Below are 22,084 nucleotides of genomic sequence, written 5' to 3'. Positions count from 1 at the left end.
TGCTCTAAGGTATGGTCACCCTTCAGAGAAAGGTAGAGTCATTGGGAGCTTGAGTCTGACCTTGAAGGATGAAGAGTATCTAAGATATTTATCTTGAATGCATTGTTATTCTGTTGTAACAAACAGCTTTTAAATCCAACCTGGTAAATCCAATCTGAGAGAATACAAGTTTTTTTTTTTTTTTTTTTTTTTTTTTTTTTTTTGAGATGGAGTCTTGCTCTGTCACCAGGTTGGAGTGCAGTGGCGCAATCTTGGCTCACTGCAACCTCCGTCTCACGGTTCAAGCAATTCTCCTGCCTCAGCTTCACGAGTAGCTGGGACTACAGGTGTGCACCACCATGCCCCAGCTAATTTTTTTTGTATTTTTAATAGAGATGGAGTTTCACCATGTTGGCCAGCATGGTCTTGATCTCTTGACCTCATGATCTGCCCGCCTCGACCTCCCAAAGTTCTGGGATTATAGGTGTGAGCCACTGCGCCTGGCCATATAACTTTTTAATATATTAACATCTAGATGCTCTGTAACCTTGAGAGGTAAGAAAGTTGAGGGATCAGAGCGGGAGTTATCTGGGCCCCTTAAGGAGGCAGTATGAGCAAAGATATGGGGTTGGAAGAGAAGGTGACATCTGTGATATATGGCCGGACCTTAATGACTTACCTGATTGGAGCAGATGTTGCTATTGGCAGTGTTAGTAGATGAGCATTGGGTGGGGTTGGGGCATGGGTCAGGAGATTCAGGTTTTATTCTTTGCTGTGCTGCTCATTAACTGCGTGGCCAAAGACAAGTCACTTCACTGGTCTGGGCTCAGCTTCTTTGTCTGTAGAACAACAGTCTTAGATTGCAAGATCTTTACGGGTCTTTCCATTTCAGTAAGGATAAAGTTTGGTGTGCAATTAGATTGCAGGGTGACTGGGGTAGATCTGGCTGGTCACACTTAGTGAGGCTTGATGGCCGAGTGGAGGAAGTTGTACTTGCAGTGGTGGCCACTGGCCTTTAAAGAATGACATCAGGGGTCATGGTTGACCTCAACTTTTGCAGAGGGTAATGCAATCTTTCTGTAACATCCTTAAATAGATAACTGAAAAAATGTTTGGGGTGAGTTTATTTTGGTTTCTATTTTTAAGTAATAGTTAATTCTTTACATTTTGTTGCCTCATAGAAGACTGATGTCAGTTTACAACAGCCAGTAAAATTCACTTACAGATGGTAAAAACCATGAGAAGGTGGTGTTTATAAGGCTATGTTAGATTTTTCACTTTTTGTTTTTGTATGTGTCTTAGCAAACACTTCAGAGAGATTTCTTTTGGAGACTGTAGTTATATTATCAAGTATTTGAACAAAATGGAAGCATTTCATTCTCCCTGAGTGTGTCTGAATTCCAGTAGAGCAATGGAGAAAAGTCCCACAAATTTCTGTTCTTTTATCCAAAAGGCGAATTCTGTGTATCTTCAGTTTATATCCCACATTGGATTAGAGCAAAAAAGAAGTTGAAAAGTGGACTTGAACCAGCAGTTGAAATTCAAATAGCCATTTGTCACTGGGGTTATTAAATAGGATTTCACTGTTTTCTACAGTTCATGAAACCAATGTGTATTACCCTCTGGGCCACAGATAGCAGGTTCTTATGGAACAAGAACAGCAGGGTTCTCAAAAATCCTTGAGTGTTCAGGAGTCTTTGGTCTGACAGCAAAGGAGAGCAAAGGGGCATTATCTGGCAGTTCCAAGGTGATGAATGGAAATTGCCAAACCCAAGTCAGTAGCTGAAAATCCTTCATTTTGTTCCCTTGATTGGAATTCATAGACAGAGAAATGTAGACACTAATTAATTAGGAAACGTCACCGTACCTTGTAGTAAAAGCATATGATGCATCCAGTGCCAGCAGGAGGGAACAGAACATTAAACCTTTTTGGTTATTTTCCCACTTCATAATCCTCTCTTCCAAAATGATGGATTTTAAACTGGTGAATGGAAATGTACCATAGCAAAGACTTACTTTATGTTCCTTAAACCATTATCTCCCTTTTTTGCAGAATACTATTTTTTTCTGGAACTTTATTTTCAGTTTTCAGAATTAAAGTTTGAAACCTCAGAAATCGCAGTAATGGTTTCATTTTTCACAATTTGTATTGATTTCCTTTAGTGGTCTGTCTGCAAGGATAAGATAAAGTGCTAATTTTTTTCTTTTGTTTTTTAAAATTAATTCTCTGTTCATTAATAGCAGTGTAGATTTATTACCTTTATGAAATAATTAATTAGCTAGACAGAAGCAAAGAATATTAAAGCTAGCAGGAACTTTGGAGAACATTTAGTCCAATTTCTTTATTTTAACAGGAGAGAAAAATTGAGTCTAGAGAATGTAGGTCATTTGTTCAAAGTTAAATAGCTTTTAGTGGTGGGTTGAGATTTGACCTTAGGTCACCTAGCCCTAAAATCAACATTTTCCCTGCTCTATCATATGATACTAAATACTTTTCCATGTGCAAAATTGTTTAAACTTAGGTCACTCTGTTATAGATATATATGTTTATTCTGATATACACAATATAATCTTTCATGTATATATGTGCATGTTTACCTGTCTATAACCTTGATCCAACTAAAGAACATACAGACATTGGAAGCTTGGGCAATTTAAATCCAAAGTAAGAGGTAATGTTTTTGTGTGGAATAGTTTTTTCTTTCTAGGCAGAATTTCAGTAGCAAATAAAGAAGTGTGAACCAAACTCTCACTGAGTGACAGATAGCATATTATATATTTCTTTTTATTTTTGAATGATACAGTGATTATAAAAATGCTTCAGTAGCTGTAGTGTGAACATAATCAACTGTCGAATGCTGTTTATTTTTACTGTTTTAGGTTTTGCAGTAGAAGAGAATCTCTTTGTTTTGAATTACACATGTAAATTTCTTGTGTATTGAGTGAATGAACAGGGGTGGAACTGGGGTAAAGTGCTACCATGGGAAGTTAGACCCAAGGCAGCAGTTCATCATCTCACTTGCAGCAGAACAGGGTAGATACGATTGCATGACTGTTCCCACTCCCACTGCGTGCCCTGCTAAAAGGTGGTAGCCTTGCCACTCACAGTGAAGGCCGTATGCTTTTGGCAGTAGCATCTGCTGGGAGCTTGTTGGAATCTGTAATCTAAGGCCCTACCCTAGAGCCAATGAATCAAGGTCTGCATTTTAGTAAGATTCCCAGATGATTCCAATGCATGTTAAAGTGTGAGAAACACTGGCTTATAGTACATTTTAGCAGAATGTTATTTTGTTAATTGCACAAAGATATCCTTGATAACTTTGGATGTGAAATCTACCAGGCAGAAAAATACTCTTTTTGAACCTTTCTTTCTTGCCTTCATTCATCAAATATTCATTGACCTAGACTAGGTACCAGGCTATGTTTTGGGGATGAAAGACAATTAAGACACTGATACGATTTGTTACTATACACATTGTCTTTTATACCTTAAAGCCATAGACTTAAAAAAGGAACCAAAAAAAGGTAGAAAAATGAAATTAATAGTATTTATTTCATCAGTTAAAAACTAGTTTGCTGTCATTAAAATATTAGTATACCTGATTCGTTTTTGAAAACCTGGTTTAGAGCTTTGTGATACCATTATGTGCAGTCTGTATTTTTTTTTTTTTCTTTTTTTTTCGAGACAGAGTTTTGCTCTTGTTGCCCAGGCTGGAGTGCAATGGCGTGATCTCAGCTCACTGCAACCTCCGCCTTCCGGGTTCAAGCGATTCTCCTGTCTCAGCCTCCTGAGTAGCTGGGATTACAGGTGCCCACCACTACACCCGGCTAACTTTTGATATTTGTAGTAGAGACAAGGTTTCAGTATGTTGGCCAGGCTAGTCTCGAACTACTGACCTCAGGTGATCCTCCCGCCTCAGCCTTCCAAATGTGCAGTCTATTTTTTTTAGATTTGGTTTTTATGGTTGTCAAAGCTAGGGTGACCAAGCCTCCTCACTTGCCTACAACTAAGGAGTTTCCCCAGATGTGGGGCTTTTCAAAGTGCTATGAACAGGTCTGCCCCGTTCTGACTGGGACTGACAGCCACACTAGCCGTAACTTAAAGAAATCTATCCCCAAACTGTACAGGAATAAATTGAAGAAATATTTGTTAGTCAGACTTACTAAATCATAGTACTCATTTTTCAGCAAAAGTTTTTGTGTAAATCAGCTGCTAAATTTTCACATTCTCTGATGATAATTAATTGTTCTTGGAAAGTAATGAAAACTATTCCATATTGGCCAGGCGTGGTGGTGCACGCCTGTAATCCCAGCACTTTGGGAGGCTGAAGTGGGCAGATCACTTGAGGTCAGGAGTTCGAGATCAGCCTGGGCAACATGGTGAAACCCCATCTCTAGTAAAAATACAAAAATTAGCCGAGTGTGGTGGTGTGCACCTGTAATCCCAGCTGGAGGCTGAGGCAGGAGAATCACTTGAACCTGGGAGGCGGAGGTTGTAGTGAGCCGAGATTGTGCCATTGCACTACAGCCTGGGCAACAGAGCGAGACTTCATCTCAAAAACAAAAAACAAACCCAAAAAACTGTTGCATATTTATGTTTCCAAAAGTAAGTTCAAAGCCTGCTTGAAACCCTTCATTTAAAATATTTTAAAACTGGGAAATTCTGTTCCCAATTTTTAAGTACATAATTATTACAAGTTTTTTTTTTTTTTTTTTTTTTTTGAGACAGAGTCTCACTCTGCCACTCAGACTGGAGTGCAGTGGCACGATCTTGGCTCACTGGAACCTTCACCTCCTAGATTCAAGTGATTCTTCTGCCTCAGCCTCCCGAGTAGCTGGGATTACAGGCGCATGCCTGCACGTTCAGTTTATTTTTTCTTTTTTGTATTTTTAGTAGAGACAGAGTTTCACCATGTTAGGCAGGTTAGTTTCGAACTTCTTACCTTGTGACCTGCCTGCCTTGACCTCCCAAAGTGTTGGGATTACAGGTGTGAACCACCATGGCTGGCCACGGACTTTTAATAGGTGGAATATATTTTGATGGCCACAAAATGATGTAAATAAGACACATATCTGGATACCCACTTTCAAAGTGCTCTTTGTTATCATATCTTTCATAAAAGAAGCCACTTTCCTAGTCTTCGTTGAATGGTAAGTGTTCCTTTGAGAGTTGCAGGTAGAGCATGCCTTGCTTGTGCCATGGGGAGAGGCCGCACCATCTTGCTTGCTGTGTCTGCTTGTATTGTTCATCGTACACAATTTATGGTTTCTTTTCAGGAATCTTTGAAGTCACTTGTCCATTCTATGAAGGTCAGTTTGGTTAAAATTAAAGCATTTTAACTGAGTACTTACAAACTGTAGTAGACCCAGATAGGCTGAAAGCAAAAGTAGGATGGAGGGTTTGGCTTCAGCATGGATCAAGCCTCTTCTGTCAGTCACTCCTGTGTGACTGTGAGGCCCAGGGATCCACTCAGAGAAGGTACCTGTGTCAACCTCAACATTAACTGTTATCGAAGCTTCCTGTCTCTTACATTTTAGCCAGAAACAATACTTTGAATGAATTCCTTCCATGTCCAAATGGATCATGTGTGCCCCTCCTGGGCACCCAATGGAAGGCTCTGAGTACTCTGTGTATTGTCCCCCTTAGTGACAAGGATCTTCATAACTTTCCTTCCTGCAAAAATGAACATTAGTTTTCAGTGTTTCCAAAAATTATCCAGAAATACCATCTAAACCCCATTTTCTGTATTCTAGGAGCAAGCTGAAGAAGAAAAGAAGCCCAAGGATGGCACAATCCCTTTGAGTCACGGTAATTATCACCAATATTTACAGTGTTAGTTCACGGTGAACAACTTTTAAGTGAATTTTTATTAGATTGCTTAGTTGTTTTAGGTTTACTAATTTAAATATGTAATAATAGTTTCTACCATTTATTCAGGGTATTGCATACTCCTGCACACTTTATCAGGGTCATCTAAGGTTTTCAAATATATGCTTCAAAAACGTCTGAAGCTCTTGTTATCTCATTTATTGCCTTTTAAAAAGGCTTTAAATAAAACAACGTATTTGTAAATTTTCTCTGTGAAGAAGAAAATAAAGAGATGCTATTTAGTTTTTTAATAATCCTTTGTTTGAGCTTTTCCCAGACTGATGTGATCTTCTAATGATTGCATTGTATTAAAGTCATGTTTTAGAGGAGATTGTGCATTTGCTCTAAAGTGAATACTCCTCATTATGGTTATTAATACATCAATAGGTTTTAGATAATAGCCTTTTCATATTCAACTAATTCTCTGATGCTTTAAATTTAAGCCAACAGATGAAGATGCGATTTTCTGGGAATATATGTTCCACATATTTTGTGATTATTGCTATACAAGCAGACAGCTGTTACTAAATTTTCTATCAAATGTAGTAGAATGTCCAACAACATTGTGCTATTGTCTATGGAAAGGAAGCATATAAATATCATAATGCTCCTCTAATTAACTTTTAAAGTACCTTAACATTTTGTTGAGTAAGCTTTTGTGTCTGTTTTTAAATAATGGAAACACCTAAAAATACCTTGAAAAAAATGACAAATAAGAATTAAGATTTTAAAAGACCATTTTATATGGCTTAGTCTTGGGATGCAATATTGAGAATTTGTGATTTTTCTCCCTAGATGATTTTTAAAATAAAGGCTATTTTTAAATTATAAACGAATGGGTGGCACTTTCAATTTATTTTCTTCTCTTGCTGTGTCCCCAGGCCTGTCATGTTCTTTGCTGAAAAATCAAAACAGAACGCAGTTGTTTGATAATTATATAACTTGATGTTCAGTTTCCATCAAAATGTACTTCAGTTATGTAACACTGGGATTTTAGAAATGAGTTTGGACTGTACCTGGCCCTAACAGCAGGGTGTTTTTAAAACAATTTTTTTCTTCTCAGAGGTTGTGATTTATGATGTTGCTGTATCTCGCCTGCAGCTATATTTTCACACTAATGTAAATTGTTTTAGGTTCTTTTATTCTGTGGTCGAAACATTTACTCTAGAAAAAGAAAAGCAGACTGAGGCCAACAATGTAAAACTATTCAGTCCCTCAAACTAACAGTCTTTCCTGATTTAGTATTTACAGTTTTATTACATCCAGGTATATATTTATCTCAAATAGCTTTTCAGTTTCATTTACTTTTTCTTGTTTTTAACAGGTCTGGGAGGGTCCAGTTGGAAGCTTTTCAGTTTTAACAGAAAGTAACTTTTTGTTGTGTTTTTTCATTGTTGGACTTGTTTTATAGTTAATGGTCCATTGTCAAAAGTTCGCACTGTGGCTGACTCCTCTTCAAATTTGATATTGTATTGTTCCTTTTTTCCCCAGCTGTAGAACATAATAAATGTTTAGAAAAAGGTTGAGATTTGGCGTGTGTATGTAGATGCTATGAACTGCTAGTTGTAATGAGAATTGGATGATTTGAGGGCTTTTTGAGGTAATTTATATTTTTATCATTTTTAGTGGGACAAAGGAACTGATTTCCAAATTGTTTATTGTCCTAGCATTATAATGGGGATTTTTCTCCATGAAAATAGTTTAATCTTTTATTGAGGTTGCTTATAAAACAACCTCAATAAGAGATTTAGTCTCTTACCTCATGTCTTAGAAATAGTAACAAAAGAAAATACTAAACAAAAACCCCACAGAACTGTATATGTACACATAATATATTTATATGTGAACAGAAAATTGTGTTGAAAAATAGGTCAGGCATGGTGGCTCATGCCCATAATCCTAGCACTTTGGGAGACCAAGGCAGGTGGATCTCTTGAGCTCAGGAGTTCAGGACCAGCCTTGGCAACATAGTGAAACCCCATCTCTACTACAAATGCAAAAAAATTAACCGGGTCTGGTGGTGTGCGCCTGTAGTCCCAGCTACTTGTGGGGCTGAGGCAGGAGGATAGCTTGAACCCAGGAGGTCGAGGCTGCAGTGAGCCAAGATCCTGTCACTGCACTCAAGCCTGGGGCACAAAGTGAGATCCTGTATCAAAAAAAAAAATTATATTGCAAAATAAACCTTAATTCTTAGTAGTGATTTTATAACAAGCATGTGTTTCTTTGGAAATCATTTTTAAAACATTTTATTGAGTGCCCAGTCTGTGCGACTGATACCGAAGCCTGTGTTACAGCTGATGAAGCTTTAAGAGGCCATTTGACTTATGTGAGGTAAACTTAACTAGTTAGTGGTGGATGCAGAATTTGAACCCACATCTAGCAAGTTCTGAAGCCTGTGCTCATTTTGCTTTATGTTCTTTCTACATTAACATTCTTCTTTCTATGTAGCTATTAATGCAAAGGCAGAGAAAACTAGAATCTTGATTAGAAATGCGATGGGAAAAAAATAACTGCTGATAATCAAAGTGTTAATAGTGTCTACTACATCCCTCTGTGTTCTTGGGGACTGGCTGAACTAGATTTTACCTGACATTGTCATGCTGAGATTAAGTTTTTGATTCTTTTGGAAACTCTCTGACATAAACTGTTCATAGTAATTCTAAAATCTTAACTAAGATAGCTCTAAGAGAAGGCTTGTTTCAGTATTACTTGTTAATGATTGTGTGTGATTAAATTTTAGAATTAGTATTGCCAATCACAGTGTAATCCCAGACCTATATGCCTTTACATTTGAATCGCTAAAATAAAAACAACTGATTTATTCAGTTGAATAAGTGATCTGGCTTCTCTCCTTCTAAATGTGTAAGTGCTCTTTTTAACGAACACAGTATTAATATTTATTTGGTTGAGTGTTGGGGCAGTGAGGTGTTTTTTTATTTTATTTTATTTTATTTATTTATTTTTTGAGATGGAGTTTCCCTCTTGTTGCTGAGGCTGGAGTGCAATGGCACAATTTCAGCTCACTGCAACCTCCACCTCCCAGGTTCAAGTGATTCTCCTGCCTCAGCCTCCTGAGTAGCTGGGATTACAGGTGCCCGCCACCACACCCAGCTAATTTTTTGTATTTGTAGTAGAGATGGGGTTTCACCATATTGGCCAGGCTGGTCTTGAACTCCTCACCTCAGGTGATCCACCTGCCTTGGCCTGGCAAAGTGTCAGGATTACAGGCGTGAGCCACTGCGCCTGACCCTGGCAGTGAGGATTTTATAAACATGAAAGGAATATAAGAAATTGTAAAAGAAAATTAAATGTATGCATATCTAAATTAAACTCTGTACATTAAAGAACCTCATAATAAACAAGATTAAAAGGGAAACAACAAATTAGCAAATATTATCCACAACTATAGCTAACAAAAGGTCAATAATAGATAGAGGAATTAGAAAAATAAAATGAGATATACAAGATTTCAGTCCCAAAACAGGCAAAGGGCATAAACAGGTAATTTAGATGAGAAGAAATCAAAGTGGCTAAAAATGAATATATTAAAAATAGTCTCATTAAAAAGCAAAGAAACATAAATTTAAAAGTAGTGATGATATTTTTTAACTTACCAAATTAATGACATTTTAAAAAAACTGCTCATACTCTTTGCTGGTGGGATGGGGAAGACTGAGTCTCGGCATACTGCTACTGAGAGTAGACTTTGGTTCTGTTGTTTGGAGGACATACCAGTAGTATTTATCAAAAGTGCTGAGTAAACATTTCCTTCAAGTCCACTTTTTGACATTTCTCCTAATGATATCAGCACGTGCATTCCATTTATGCATGTGATAGTCATTGTGGTAGTATTTGTAAATAATGAAAAGTTGGAAATATTGATAATTCAAATGTCCAACAACTTAGGAATTGATACAACATTGTGTGTAGACAAGTATATAGTCACTTAAATGCCTTGAAAAAATTTAAATTACATGAGGAGAAAAGCTTATAATAAAATATTAGGGGAAGAAACCCTCAGGGGATTGGTCTAAATGATGGCTAAATAGAATTCACTTATCTGTCGAGTGAGAAAAGATGTTAACAACTATTATCTCTAAATTGTTAGATAAAAAGTATATTTTCCAAGTATTATATTACAATTAGTATTTAATCATGTTATAATCAGACAAATATTATTAAAAAATAAATTCAGAAATTCCTGAACTAAAAACTTTAATTTGTAGAATAGGGAGTATTGTTGGAATATCTGTTCTTAGATTTTTCTAAGTAAACTTTAATTTTTGGAAAAATTTTAGAAAAGTTGCAAATATAGTGAAGAAATAGTCCTGCGGACCTTCACCCAGTTTCTCCTAACATTAACATCTTAGATGACTCTGCAACGTGTGTCAGAACTAAGTAACGTCGGTACATCACTATTCACTAAACTAGAGACTTCATTCACATATCACCAGTTTTTCTACTAATGTCCTTTTTCTGTTCCAAGACAGTCCAGAACATCACTTTGTATTTAGCATTGCATGTAGGTTTCTTCTACTGTATATTCTTGTTTTGTTCTCTCATGCCCAGAAGTTGCCAGTAGCTCTTAAGTTTCTTAAGAGCTACAGTATTTCCTCATCTGCCATCAACTCACCATGTCCTCACCATCTGTGTCCACAATCATCATTGCACTGAAACTATTCTTGTGTACCTTACCAGCGCTTCATAGTCACTAATATTGTGTTAATTAATGGAACCAAGGACCTCCCAGATCAATGGAAGCCTTCATCCTCTTATTTTTCTTCTACTTGAAGATGGACTTAGACAGTAAAACTGAACTCACCTTTCTTCCCCAGTGTTCAGTCTGCTTTTCCTATAATCCCTCATCCTGTAGCACCATCATCAACCTGTAGTCAAACTAGAGTCATGGAGACATCCTTACTCCTCCCTCCCATTTACCTCTGACTCCAACCCAAATACCTTTTCTCAACTCGTCCTTCTTGACACCTTTTATCAATTAATGTCTCCCCACCTTTGATTAGTTCCTGGTCACTTTTCAGTCTTTCTGTATCCTCTCCTCCCCAAATAAGATTTATCTGAAATTCTGTTACTGGAGTGCCTCATAACCCCCCTTCCCTAGAATGTTGCTGGAGACCCCTCACCCCCTGGCACTTGTCACCTGCCACCAGGACCCCTGTCTGCTTCGCTGCCAATTATTTGGTAAAATGTCTCTCAGTTTGGATGTGCCTGATCCTACCTCATGATGAAATTCAGGTTATGTATCTTGGGGGAAATATCACCGGAGTGATGCTTCTCCCGCCACTGCTTCATAGTAGATGACACATGATTTTAGTATGTTCCATTTATGAGGATAACTTTGATTTCTTGATTAAGGTAGTGTCTTCCAGGTTTTTCCACTATAAAGTCACAATTTTTCCTTTGGAATTAGTAAGTGTTTTATAGGGTGGTAATTCAAAACTAAAAATATCATTTTTTAAACAAATTTCTTTTTATTTATTTCTTTATGGACTCATGGCTTCTTATTTTATTCAGTGGATTTTAATTCTTTTTTTTTTTTTCATTATTTTGATGCTAAAGTTGTCCCCAGTTTGGCCAGTGAATCCCCTTCAGGCTGGTTTTGGTGTCCTTTTGATTGTTTCTATTATTCTTTGAGCACTTCTGTGTTTTCTGACACAAGATGTTTTAGGCTTATCTTGAACTCTCCTTGCCCCAGACACTGAATCAGTCATTTCTCTAAAGAGCTGTGGCTCTTTTTATGTGGCCAAGGCTAGGTGTGTTCATTGCTATTAGCATGTTATTGCTCCTAGGCCCTCTCAGTGGACAGAGCTAAGGAAAGTCTGTATATTTATGAACAGATGTCTATATGTTGAAGTTGAGTAAAATATAGAGATGAATTTCTATATTTAAAATGTTTTATTCGGGAAGCAAGAATTGTAGTTTGGGGTATACACACAGACTGGGTGGTCTTCGTTATGTCTGAAGAACAAAGAGAAGGTTGGAGGTTTCATAAGAAGGAGAAATGTTAGGTATTGTTTTAAAAGAACGTTTCCTGACTCTAGTGAAGTTTTCGGGAACTGGCAAGCCCTGATTGATGAGTGATGTCAGAGGGTAAAACTAGTCTTAGAGTTGGAGGAGGTGGTTTCAGTAGCCATTAAATAAAACTGGTTTCAGGTTATAGTAAGTGGCTTCAGCAGCCAGGCTTCCAGAGATTAATATGCTTGGAGCAATGGTGTGTGCCCTGAGGACTTTGTCCTCCTGGCTTCTTGACTCTTGTCTCAGTTGGTTATGACAAGAATGACCCAGTTTATGTGACCAACTTTCACATTTCCCCCTTTTGATCAAAATCTTTTTCTGAAAGTATTGGTGACAAACTATTTTGAAGTTAGGTTAACTGCCCCTTGATTCTAGGACCTGTCCTAGTTGTCTCTGTCCTACAATGGGGGGAAGGTATGGGGGTCTATATCAGGGATCTGGGCCATATCTGAGTAATAAAGAGGCCAGAAGGAAAAATTTTCTGAGATTTGTTTGGAATCCAGCATCAAATTACTGCTTGTCAGTTTCATAGGCATCAGCAGTCATCTGCAGGTGTTGAGCTAGCATTATTCTATTAGGAGAGTTGACTTTACAAATATTAGACAGGAAATGAGAATAATGTGTAGAACTCATAATGCAAAAAGTAATTAGCAACAATGTAATAAATCTAGTTTGAATAATGATTCAAAACCTCAAACCTAATTCTTAAAGTAATCAATTAAAGAAACCGAAAGACCATGGGAGAAACTTGGTGAAACCTATTGTAGCCATTGAGTAGCATTTTATGACTGTCTTGAATTTATTTTTTTATTTTTAATTGATGCATACTACATGTACGTAGTTTATAGTACATGTGGTAATTTAATAGATTGATATAATTTGTAAAAATCAAAATTAGTATGCTGGAGATATCCATCACTTTAAATATGTCTTCATGCTTAGAAATATTTGAATTGCTCTCTTCTAGCTATGTTAGTGGTATTGAATTGCTTGAGCTCCTTACATATTTGTCAGATGGATAGTTTGCAAATGTTTTCTCCCATTCTGTAGGTTGTCTCATCACTTTGTTGATGGTTTCTTTTGCTATACAGAAAGTTTTTAGCTTGGTATAATTCCATTTGTCCATTTGTGATTTGGTTGTGTGTGCTTTTGAGGTCTTACAAAGAAAATCTTTGCTCAGACTAATGTTCTGGAGCATTTCTTCAAAGTTTTCTTCTAGTAGCTTCATAGTTTCAGGTCTTAAATTTTCATCTTTAATCCATTTTTATTTGATTTCTGTGTATGGTGAGAGATAGGGGTCCAGTTTCTTTCCTCTGCATATGGATATCCAGTTTCCCCGGCACCATTTATTGAAGTGAATGTCCTTTCCCCATTGTATGTTCTTGGTGCCTTTTGTTGAAGATAAGTTGGCTATAAGTGCATGGATTTATATCTGGGTTCTCTATTGTGTTCCGTCAGTCTGTGTGTCTGTTTCTATGCCAGTACCATGCTGATTTGGTAACCAAATACTATATGTAATATACTATAATATAGTTATAGTAAATGTTGAAGTCAGTAGTGTGATGCCTCCAGCTTTGCTCTTTTTGCTCAGGATTGCTTTGACTGTTCGGGGTCTTTTGTGGTTGACTGGGTTGAATTAAAGCAAACAATCATAACTCTACTAAAGGGATCAGCAGTACAATTTGAATACACAGTTGTGTCAGGGATATTGTCAAGGTTGCCAAATAGATTAACTAAAAGGATATCTGAGGCTGGAGTTTGTCAAGTTGCCTATAGCATTTACTAATTGTGAAATTTTAACTGCAGCATAATTTTGTTATGTCAAAAAGGTAGAAAAAGAGCCGAGAGTCTCATGTGGTAGGGAGCCTTATTCCCATATCTTGAGAAAAGCTGTCTACAATGTGAAAAATGTTCTCATCCTGGTTTGCAATTTGAATGTCTCTAGTTATGGCTTTGGGCAGTTTGATGAACTTTCTGTGTGGCCTATACATCAGGCACAAGACTTGTTCCTTAAAATTTATCTAGTTTAAGTTTATATAGGGCTTCAGAATACAGCAGTGCCTGTTTTAGTAATTTTATGTTAGAAAGTTGGATGGGATGAATCTAGAAGAATTTAGGATCTAGTCTAGACCATAGGTAGATAACAAGATCTTGCAGCTGGCTGGGCGTGGTGGCTCACACATGTAATCCTAGTAGTCTGGGAGGCCGAGGCGGGTGGAACACCTGAGGTCAGGAGTTTGAGACAAGCCTGGCCAACATGATGAAACCCTGTCTCTACTAAAAATACAAAAATTAGCTGGGCATGGTGGCATATGCCTGTAGTCCCAGCTACTTGGGAGGCTGAGGCAGGAGAATTGCTTGAACCTGGGAGTTGGAGGTTGCAATGAGCTGAGATGGTGCCACTGCTCTCCAGCCTGGGTGATAGTGTGAGACTCTGTCTCAAAAAAAGGAAAAAAAAAAAAAAAAAAAAGAATTTCTGTCAGTTCACTTGTAAAATTAAAGTCATTCATGTAGTCATAGTGATAATCAAAACGCTGTAAAAAGCAATACAGAGAATTAAATGGAAAACATCCTTAATTCTTTTAAAGCTTAGTTTTTATTTTTTTGTTTTGTTTTGTTTTCATGTAATCAAAAACCTAACAAAGGCAACACAGGAAATTATATTTCATAATTTCATATATAAACATAAACTCTGTTTCTTAGGCAAGCTACCAAAAAGGTAAAGAAAAACCTTCTGCAGTCTGATTGTTCCTTTTTCTAGAAAGCTCATTTAGATAACCTGGAAGTAGGTGGGGCACAGCACCTCATGCCTGTAATCCAAGCACTTTGGGAGATCCAGGTGGTACGATCGTTTGAGCCCAGGCGATTAGCCTGGGTGACCTAGTGGAACCTTGTCTCTACACCAAATAAACAAAATTAGCCTGGTGTGGTGGCACATGTCTGTGGTCCCAGCCACTCAGGAGGCTGTGGCCAGAGGATTGCTTGAGCTCAAGAGGCTGAAGCTGTGGGTTATGATCACACCATTGCACTGAAGCCTAGGCAACAGAACAAGTCCTTGTTTCAAACAAACGAAAACAAAACAAATAAACAAAAAGATAACCTCTAAGTGAAACCTGATGAAAGGTTACTTGATCAGACACAGAAAAAATGTGTCCAACGTTATGGATGTAGCAACTCATGAGGACAGAATCAAGTTATACTGCATGAAAACTTTGCTTTTCCAGGCCTTCAAGATAAACATTTAACTGTCAGGCCACAACAGCTGAGTTAGAATTGTACTGAAAAGTTACAGGATCTGAAAAAAAAAAAGTTGAAGTAGAGAGTTATCACCTCAGTCCTTCTCAAGGAGAGGAAAAGCTGAAGGCAATGATGTATGACCTGTGAATCACATGCGGTGAGATACAGCAAAGATTAACCTCTGAGATAGGAATCTGAGAAATTTCAAAAGGAAAACTTTACCTAAAGAAATCAAATTACCATTTTAAATGAAGAGGACAACATTTTAAACCTGAAACTAGGAAACTAAATGGATCTCATGAAGAAATGGGTTAGGAATAGGAACCGTGTGGTTTAGAAGATGGCCGTTAAACAGATTTTATAAATAAAAATCAAAACCTCTTGTAATTTTTAAAACGGCAGATCAATACTTCAAAAAAACCTTGTTTTAAATATAGAGGACTAGACTCTGGTCCTGTATCAGTGCACCCGTCACGCTAACATTTAATTTTTAGAAATTTTAGAAAAACGAGCAAATTTTTCCAATTTCTTTAAACTCAGTCATGCATAAAACATCCTACCTAAAACCCATTCTTTATAAATCTTTTTTGACTTGTTTAGACTTTTATTATTTTCCCCAACCCTCAGTCTCAGTCCTACAATTTTTCTCTTTTTAAAAAAACTTTGGGACAACCATCATTTTATCTTAGGACAACAATTTACTACATAAGATTCTTTCTCATACAAATTTTTTTCTTTAAATTTATATTTTGATTATTAGACCTAAGTATATTTGGTCTTTTTATAAAATTTAAGGAGGCAAGAAGGGATTTATATTTATTCAACAATTTGTTTCATTTTTTATCTTATTTGGATATGACCCAGAAACTTAATGATTTATTATTTAACAATAATATAAATTTAGCATTTTAAATTGTATGAAAATTTCATTTGTAAACTGTATTCCATTTACAATTACCTAACATTTATTTTTAAAATTATGATACCTAGATTACTTATGACAAGTGAAATATTACAGCTAGTTATTATTTCAAGTTTTTTTTTTTTAAATTAACCAATTTTATATCCTGTTAATACCAGGTATTTCCCTAAGTAAAACCTTTAAGTTGAATACATGGGTATCTTAATGATAACTCAGAAGATAGCTGTTTTTATTAAATCAACAATATTAAATTGATCTTATCTATCAAAGAATTGCATAAACAATATTTTGTTTTAGGCTGAATTCATAGGTTTGTGACCTTCAAACATTTAGCAGGTGTTTACTGTCTGACCAGTAAGCTCAGGCAAAAATATATGTTGACAATTTTGAAGATATTTCTACTTTATCAAAGATTTACTTAAGTCATGTGAACTAAAAATAAACATTTGGGTTAATTAGCATATATTTTATATGGGCACTCATTTATTTAAATCAATTGGAATAAAATTTCTTAAGGGATTTCTTGATGACTATGCCAGATTTTATTGTGTGGACACAGCATACAACATAATACATGTACATATGCATAAACACATTGTAAACACATATACATACACATAAAGATTGTGTAGCTTTTATTTTAGAATTTTAGTTATGAGATTATAAAACATGTACACTCACCAGTTTATAAAAGACAGTTGGATCCAGATTATTTTTCTGACAAAATGGGATGGGGTTAAACTTTAAGATTTCTCTTTTATTTTGTTGAGACAGAGTCTCATTCTGTCACCCAGTCTGGAGTGCAGTGATGCAACCACAGCTCACTGTAGCCTTGACCTCCTGGGCTCAAGTGATCCTTCTGCCTCAGCCTCCCAAGTAGCTGGGACCACAGGCATGTAGCCACCATACCTGGCTAATGTCTAAGTTTTTGTAGAGACAGGGTCTCATTATGTTGCCCAGGGCAAGATTTCTTTAAATAGGTAATCTTATAAAGGCTGTGAACCAAATTTTGGATAAAGCAGTTTGAATCAGATACTAATATCCTGCCTTAGAAAAAGGATAGTCAACAGTGAAATGTGACTGAATGATATGGGGAGGTCCACAAGCTAAGAGTTAGCCTACCAAGGTCTGCATAGTGTTTTCTTGGTCTTGATTCTTTGTCCTTGAAGACAAGAATGTTGCTATTCCTTTTCGTGTAGAGAGGGTGTTATTTACATGGGAGTTTCACCTTTTGCTTTTTAAGAAACAGCACAGCCATCAAAATGATTTTCTTCTCTATCTGCTGGCTTTTAAGTGTCTTGCTTGTATAGTATGCCAGAATAGCTGAGGAGTTTTGGAAAAAGGGAGTTGAGTTTAGAGAAGGAGAAAGAAGAGAAATTTTAGGATTTTCGGAAGGGGAGGGAAAACACCAGAGAAGAAAGAGTCAGCCTTAAGACAGTCTTTTGTAGTGAGGCAGTCTTTGAGTCTTTTTTTTTTTTTTTTCTGGAGCTTCGTGTATCAATTGAGCTATGAGTCTTATTTGGAGTGTATCATTTTATAGCTGTGGTCTTTTAGTTTAAAGAAAAGCAGCCTGTTTAAATGATCCCTATAATGTTTGAACATACTCTCAGCTGGAGTCCTAGGAAATAGCTTGGCATGCCTTTGAACTTTGAAAGCCCATTTATAACTAAATTTATCTAGGTGATTCAGTTTAATGCCGAATACACAAAAGCCAATGAAAATGCAAGCACCGAATACACAAAAGTCAAATTAATATGCAAGTGCCTATGGAAAAGAAAATACAGACTTAGCAAGAAGGACCATAAGTTGCCTTCTCCAATTGAAGGGGAAAAGTTCCTTCACTGAAGCCTCAGTCTGAAGGCTGAAAAATTACTTCATTCAGCTCTCTGATGAAAAGAACCCTTGTGAACAGAGCTTCCAACCAGAGGGGAGAAGACGCCTCTCAAATAGGAGGAATCTTGCTCTGTCTCCCAGGCGAGTGCAATGGCGTGATCTTGGCTCACTGCAACCTCTGCCTCCTGGGTTCAAGCGATTCTTCCGCCTCAGCCTGCTGAGTAGCTAGGATTACAGGTTCATGCCATCATGCCCAGCTAATTCTTGTATTTGTTTGTTTGTTTGTTTTTGAGATGGAGTCTCGCTCTGTCGCCCAGGCTGGAGTGCAGTGGCCTGATCTCGGCTCACTGCAAGCTCCCTCTCCCGGGTTCATGCCATCTCCTGCCTCAGCCGCCTGAGTAGCTGAGACTATAGGCGCCCGCCACCACACCCAGCTAATTTTTTTGTGTTTTTGGTAGAGACGGGGTTTCACCATGTTAGTCAGGATGGTCTCGATCTCCTGACCTCGTGATCCGCCCACCTCGGCCTCCCAAAGTGCAGGGATTACAGGCGTGAGCCACTGCGCCTGGCTAATTCTTGTATTTTTAGTAGAGGTGGGGTTTCACCATGTTGGCAAGGCTGTTCTCAAAGCCCAGACCTCAAGTGATCTGCCCGCCTTGGCCTCCCAAAGTGCGGGGATTACAGGCGTGAGCCACTGAGCCTGGCTGGAGGTTTTATAAGAAGGGGAAATGTTAGGTATTGTTTTGAAAGAAAGTTCAGGCGGGGCGTGGTAGCTCACGCATGTAATCCCCGCACTTTGGGAGGCCAAGGCGGGCGGATCACGAGGTCAAGAAATCAAGACCAGCATGGCCAACATGGTGAAACCCCGTCTCTACTAGAAATACAAAAATTAGGTGGGCATGGTGGCACGCACCTGTTATCCCAGCTACTCAGGAGGCTGAGGCAGAAGAATCGCTTGAACCCAGGAGGCGGAGGCTGCAGTGAGCCAAGATCACGCCACTGCACTCCAGTCTGGTAACAGCAAGACTCTGTCTCAGGAATAAATAAATAAAATAATAGTAATACTTTAAGAAAAAAAAAGTTCATTGGTACTAGTAAAGATTTGGGGAGCTGGCAAGCTCTGATTGGTGAACGACAGGGTGGGTAAAACCAGTCTTAGAGTCCCAGCAGCTTGCTTCAGTATCCATCAGGCAAAGCTGGTCTTAGGTTACAGCAGGTGGCTTCGATAGCAGGGCTTGCAGAGAGCTACATCTTTGGAGCAATGGCATGTGCCCTGAGTGCTTTCTCCCTGACTTCTTGGCTCTGTTTTACTTGGGAATGACAAGAATGACCCAATTTATATGATTACTTTCACATATACTTACAAATTGCTATGTGTGCATGTGCACACACACACACACAGACACACTTTATAGCACTATTTTCATATAGGTGCATCTCTACATATTGAAATCTCATATTGAAATCGGAATTAACAGTGATACTTCCAATTCCAGTCCCATCCCACAGGATTCATTCTATTAACAGTTCTCCGTCTTTGTATATTTGAATCCCAGTCTTTGACAGTGAGAAACGTGGCTCTGTTCCCCTTAGTCGTATAGTTGCTTATTTGTTCAGTGCCCCCACCATCCTTCAGTGCTGCCACCAACCGCTCCCTGGCATCCATGGCCACCTCATCCCACTCGGGCTCCACCATCCGGCTGCCTCCCTGTGGATGCCATCCTCAAGCTCCTTTGCTCCAAGAGCTGGCAGAGGCCACCCCTTTGCGGACGCCTCCTCATTCTGAGTGGGTGTTGATACCGCACCAGGTTGCCCCACAGAAGCCGCCCTCTCGACGGGCTCTCCGGACCCTGGACTCCCCTTGCTGGGTCAGCCTCCAGGTGGGTGCCCTCAACTCCTTGTTTAGGGTTAATTCCCGCCCCTGCCCATGCCAGGCTGCTCTGCCAGGCTGTGATGCCTGTGCCGACTCCCCAACTTGTGGATGTTTTCCCTCCCCCTTCTGGGCTCCGACTGCCCACGCTGGGCGGCCCCTGCGCAGATGCCCTCTTACCAGTCTGGGCTCCTCCAGCGGGCTCGGGGCCAAGGTCACTCTACCTGTCTCCACCCCTGTCCTCCCACCTTGCTCTGTTGCACAGAATGACTTCAGCATGGGATCATAGAATCGGTCAGGAGGGAAAGAGAAGGGAAAGGAGAAGGGCGAGAGGATGAGGCAGAATAGGATACTGCCCTGAAAAAGAGCACAGATGACACGGAGGAGAGCCTGTTGTGGAAGAAAAGCGACCGGGGCTTGGAAGGAGCCTGCTTGCGCAGCCTGCCCGTGCGTCCCCTCCAGGTGGCGGCGCTGGGGCGGTCTGGGAGCCCACGAGGGAGCTGAGTGCCTGGCTCCCGCCGCACCTGGCTGAGCTCGGGCCTGTTCCTCCTCCTGGCCCTTTTGCTTGGCTTCCTCTTTGGCTTCGACTTTCCCATGAGGGGCAGTCACGTGGTGGTCGTGTTTTGAGTCACGTGACGGTCGTGTTTCGGTCGTGTTTTGAGTCTGGATGCCCGGGTGGGTCTGACGTGCGGGCCCCCGGAGAGCCCCTGTGGATTTCCCTCTGCAGCCGGAAGGAGATAGGAAATGGTGATGTGGCTTTGCTATTTTGCTAAATTGCTGTTATTTCAGCGTATAAGCACGGAGCTGTATTTGTATGGTAGCTCACTTTGTAGAATACATTAGTTCCTTAAAAATTCACTTGGAAATGAATGTTCACTGCTGGAATCTTATTTTTCTCCTGACTTCGTATGTATAATTGAATGATACTAAACAACAACCACAAAGATTTTCCTGTAAGACAGCATCTAACTCACAAGTAAAGCATTATAGTGCAATGCACAGAAACTTTCCTAATGTTTAGGCCAATGCATGGCTGCCGGGGCCACATGCGTAGAGCATGATAGCCCCGACTTTGATTATTCAGCCGTGGTTTTGTCTTCAGCCCCGGGTAAATGTTACCTTTTAGAAATCTGAACTTCTAGATATTCCTTCTGAAAAGTGACTTCTTTTTATATTTGAAAGGAAGTGTAGAGTGTGTGTGCTTAGAATCAAACAGACCTTTTTTGAATTTTGGTTTTGCCACTTAATTGGCCATATTGTGACTTCCAACAAGTGATTATACTTAGCTTCTCTACGCCTCAATTCTCTTGCTTATGAAATGGGAGTAATAGATAATATATTTTACCCCATAAAATTGTCAAGATTAAATGAGAAAATGTTTGTAATATGTTTGACTCTAGGGAGACACTAATAAATGGTATTTTTTTTGGAACATCTTAAATAAGGAATTTGTTAGTTTTAAAAATAACTTTGAGGCTCTTTTTGGTGTAGATGCCCGCATTTTGCTTAGGAGGTTCCTATAGGACTGTTTGTAAAACTGTTTAGAGAAGTAACATTAGGTGAAACATTTCCTTTAGTGTTTTTATCCTGCTTAGGAAAGAACTTATTTTTCTTTGAGGAGTAGTCAGAGCTGAAGTTTAAACCTTTAAAAACTCATTTGGTTTTTCTTTTCTTACATAACCAGAAACAGCTATGTGTAGAAAATAACTTTTTCAAAAAGCACTTTAAGTGAAAATAGATTTTTGCCAATAGTTTGTGACTCTCCTGATGAAAGTGAAGAGCAAGGGAAAATGACAGAGGCATGTGCTTGGCCTTTAGTAAGTTGAACAGATTTAAAAGATATATAGGATTATAAAAATATACAAACTTTCAGAAAGCATGAGAAATGTGTTAATTATTTTGGGATGAAAGGGCTCTTACATGCTGGATTTAAAGTCAGTCTCATCTTAAGAAAGCCTGTACCCGTGGGTCTTGGAGAGGAGGCGTTGCTCCCAAGCTCAGTGAATGCACCGCCAATCAGCAGCGCAAGCCAGGACCTCGGGGGCTGCCTGGAGGTTCAAGGGACCTTTTTCTTTTTTTACTTCCCTTGGGCAATCTGACAAGGGAGGCTGTTGCTTCTGTTTCTGGAATATTTCTCATCTGTCCATTTATTTTCATCTTCCCTGTACCACTTGAGTCCAAGCTGTCATCCCTTGCTTAGACTTTGCAGTTGATCTCCCCAGGCCTGCTCTTGGTACTCCCTAATCCAGGTGCACAATACCAGCTACATTGTTCTTTTCAGAATATGAGCCTGATCCTGTCCACCTCCCTACCTTTCCTTTGCTTAAAACCTTTCTGGTGC

The 22,084-nt window shown here is 38.8% G+C and overlaps 1 protein-coding gene across 4 annotated transcripts in view; it reads left to right on the top strand.

Annotated features, from left to right (window-relative positions):
• Positions 1 to 22,084, top strand: part of L3MBTL4 (L3MBTL histone methyl-lysine binding protein 4) — a 443,526-nt gene that overhangs the window by 103,419 nt on the left and 318,023 nt on the right. For all 4 annotated transcript variants that reach the window (XR_005234835.2, XM_037982494.2, XM_073006460.1 and 1 more), the window contains one exon: positions 5,734 to 5,788. Coding sequence is in view for 2 of the 4 variants with exons in the window: in XM_037982494.2 (XP_037838422.1) it covers positions 5,734 to 5,788 (55 nt within the window). In the remaining 2 variants the exon portion in view is untranslated. The remainder of the gene's footprint in view (positions 1 to 5,733; positions 5,789 to 22,084) is intronic.

This window comes from Chlorocebus sabaeus, chromosome 18 (assembly GCF_047675955.1).
Source record: "Chlorocebus sabaeus isolate Y175 chromosome 18, mChlSab1.0.hap1, whole genome shotgun sequence".
Lineage (NCBI taxonomy): Eukaryota > Metazoa > Chordata > Mammalia > Primates > Cercopithecidae > Chlorocebus > Chlorocebus sabaeus.
This window is presented reverse-complemented; position numbering and strand designations above follow the sequence as displayed.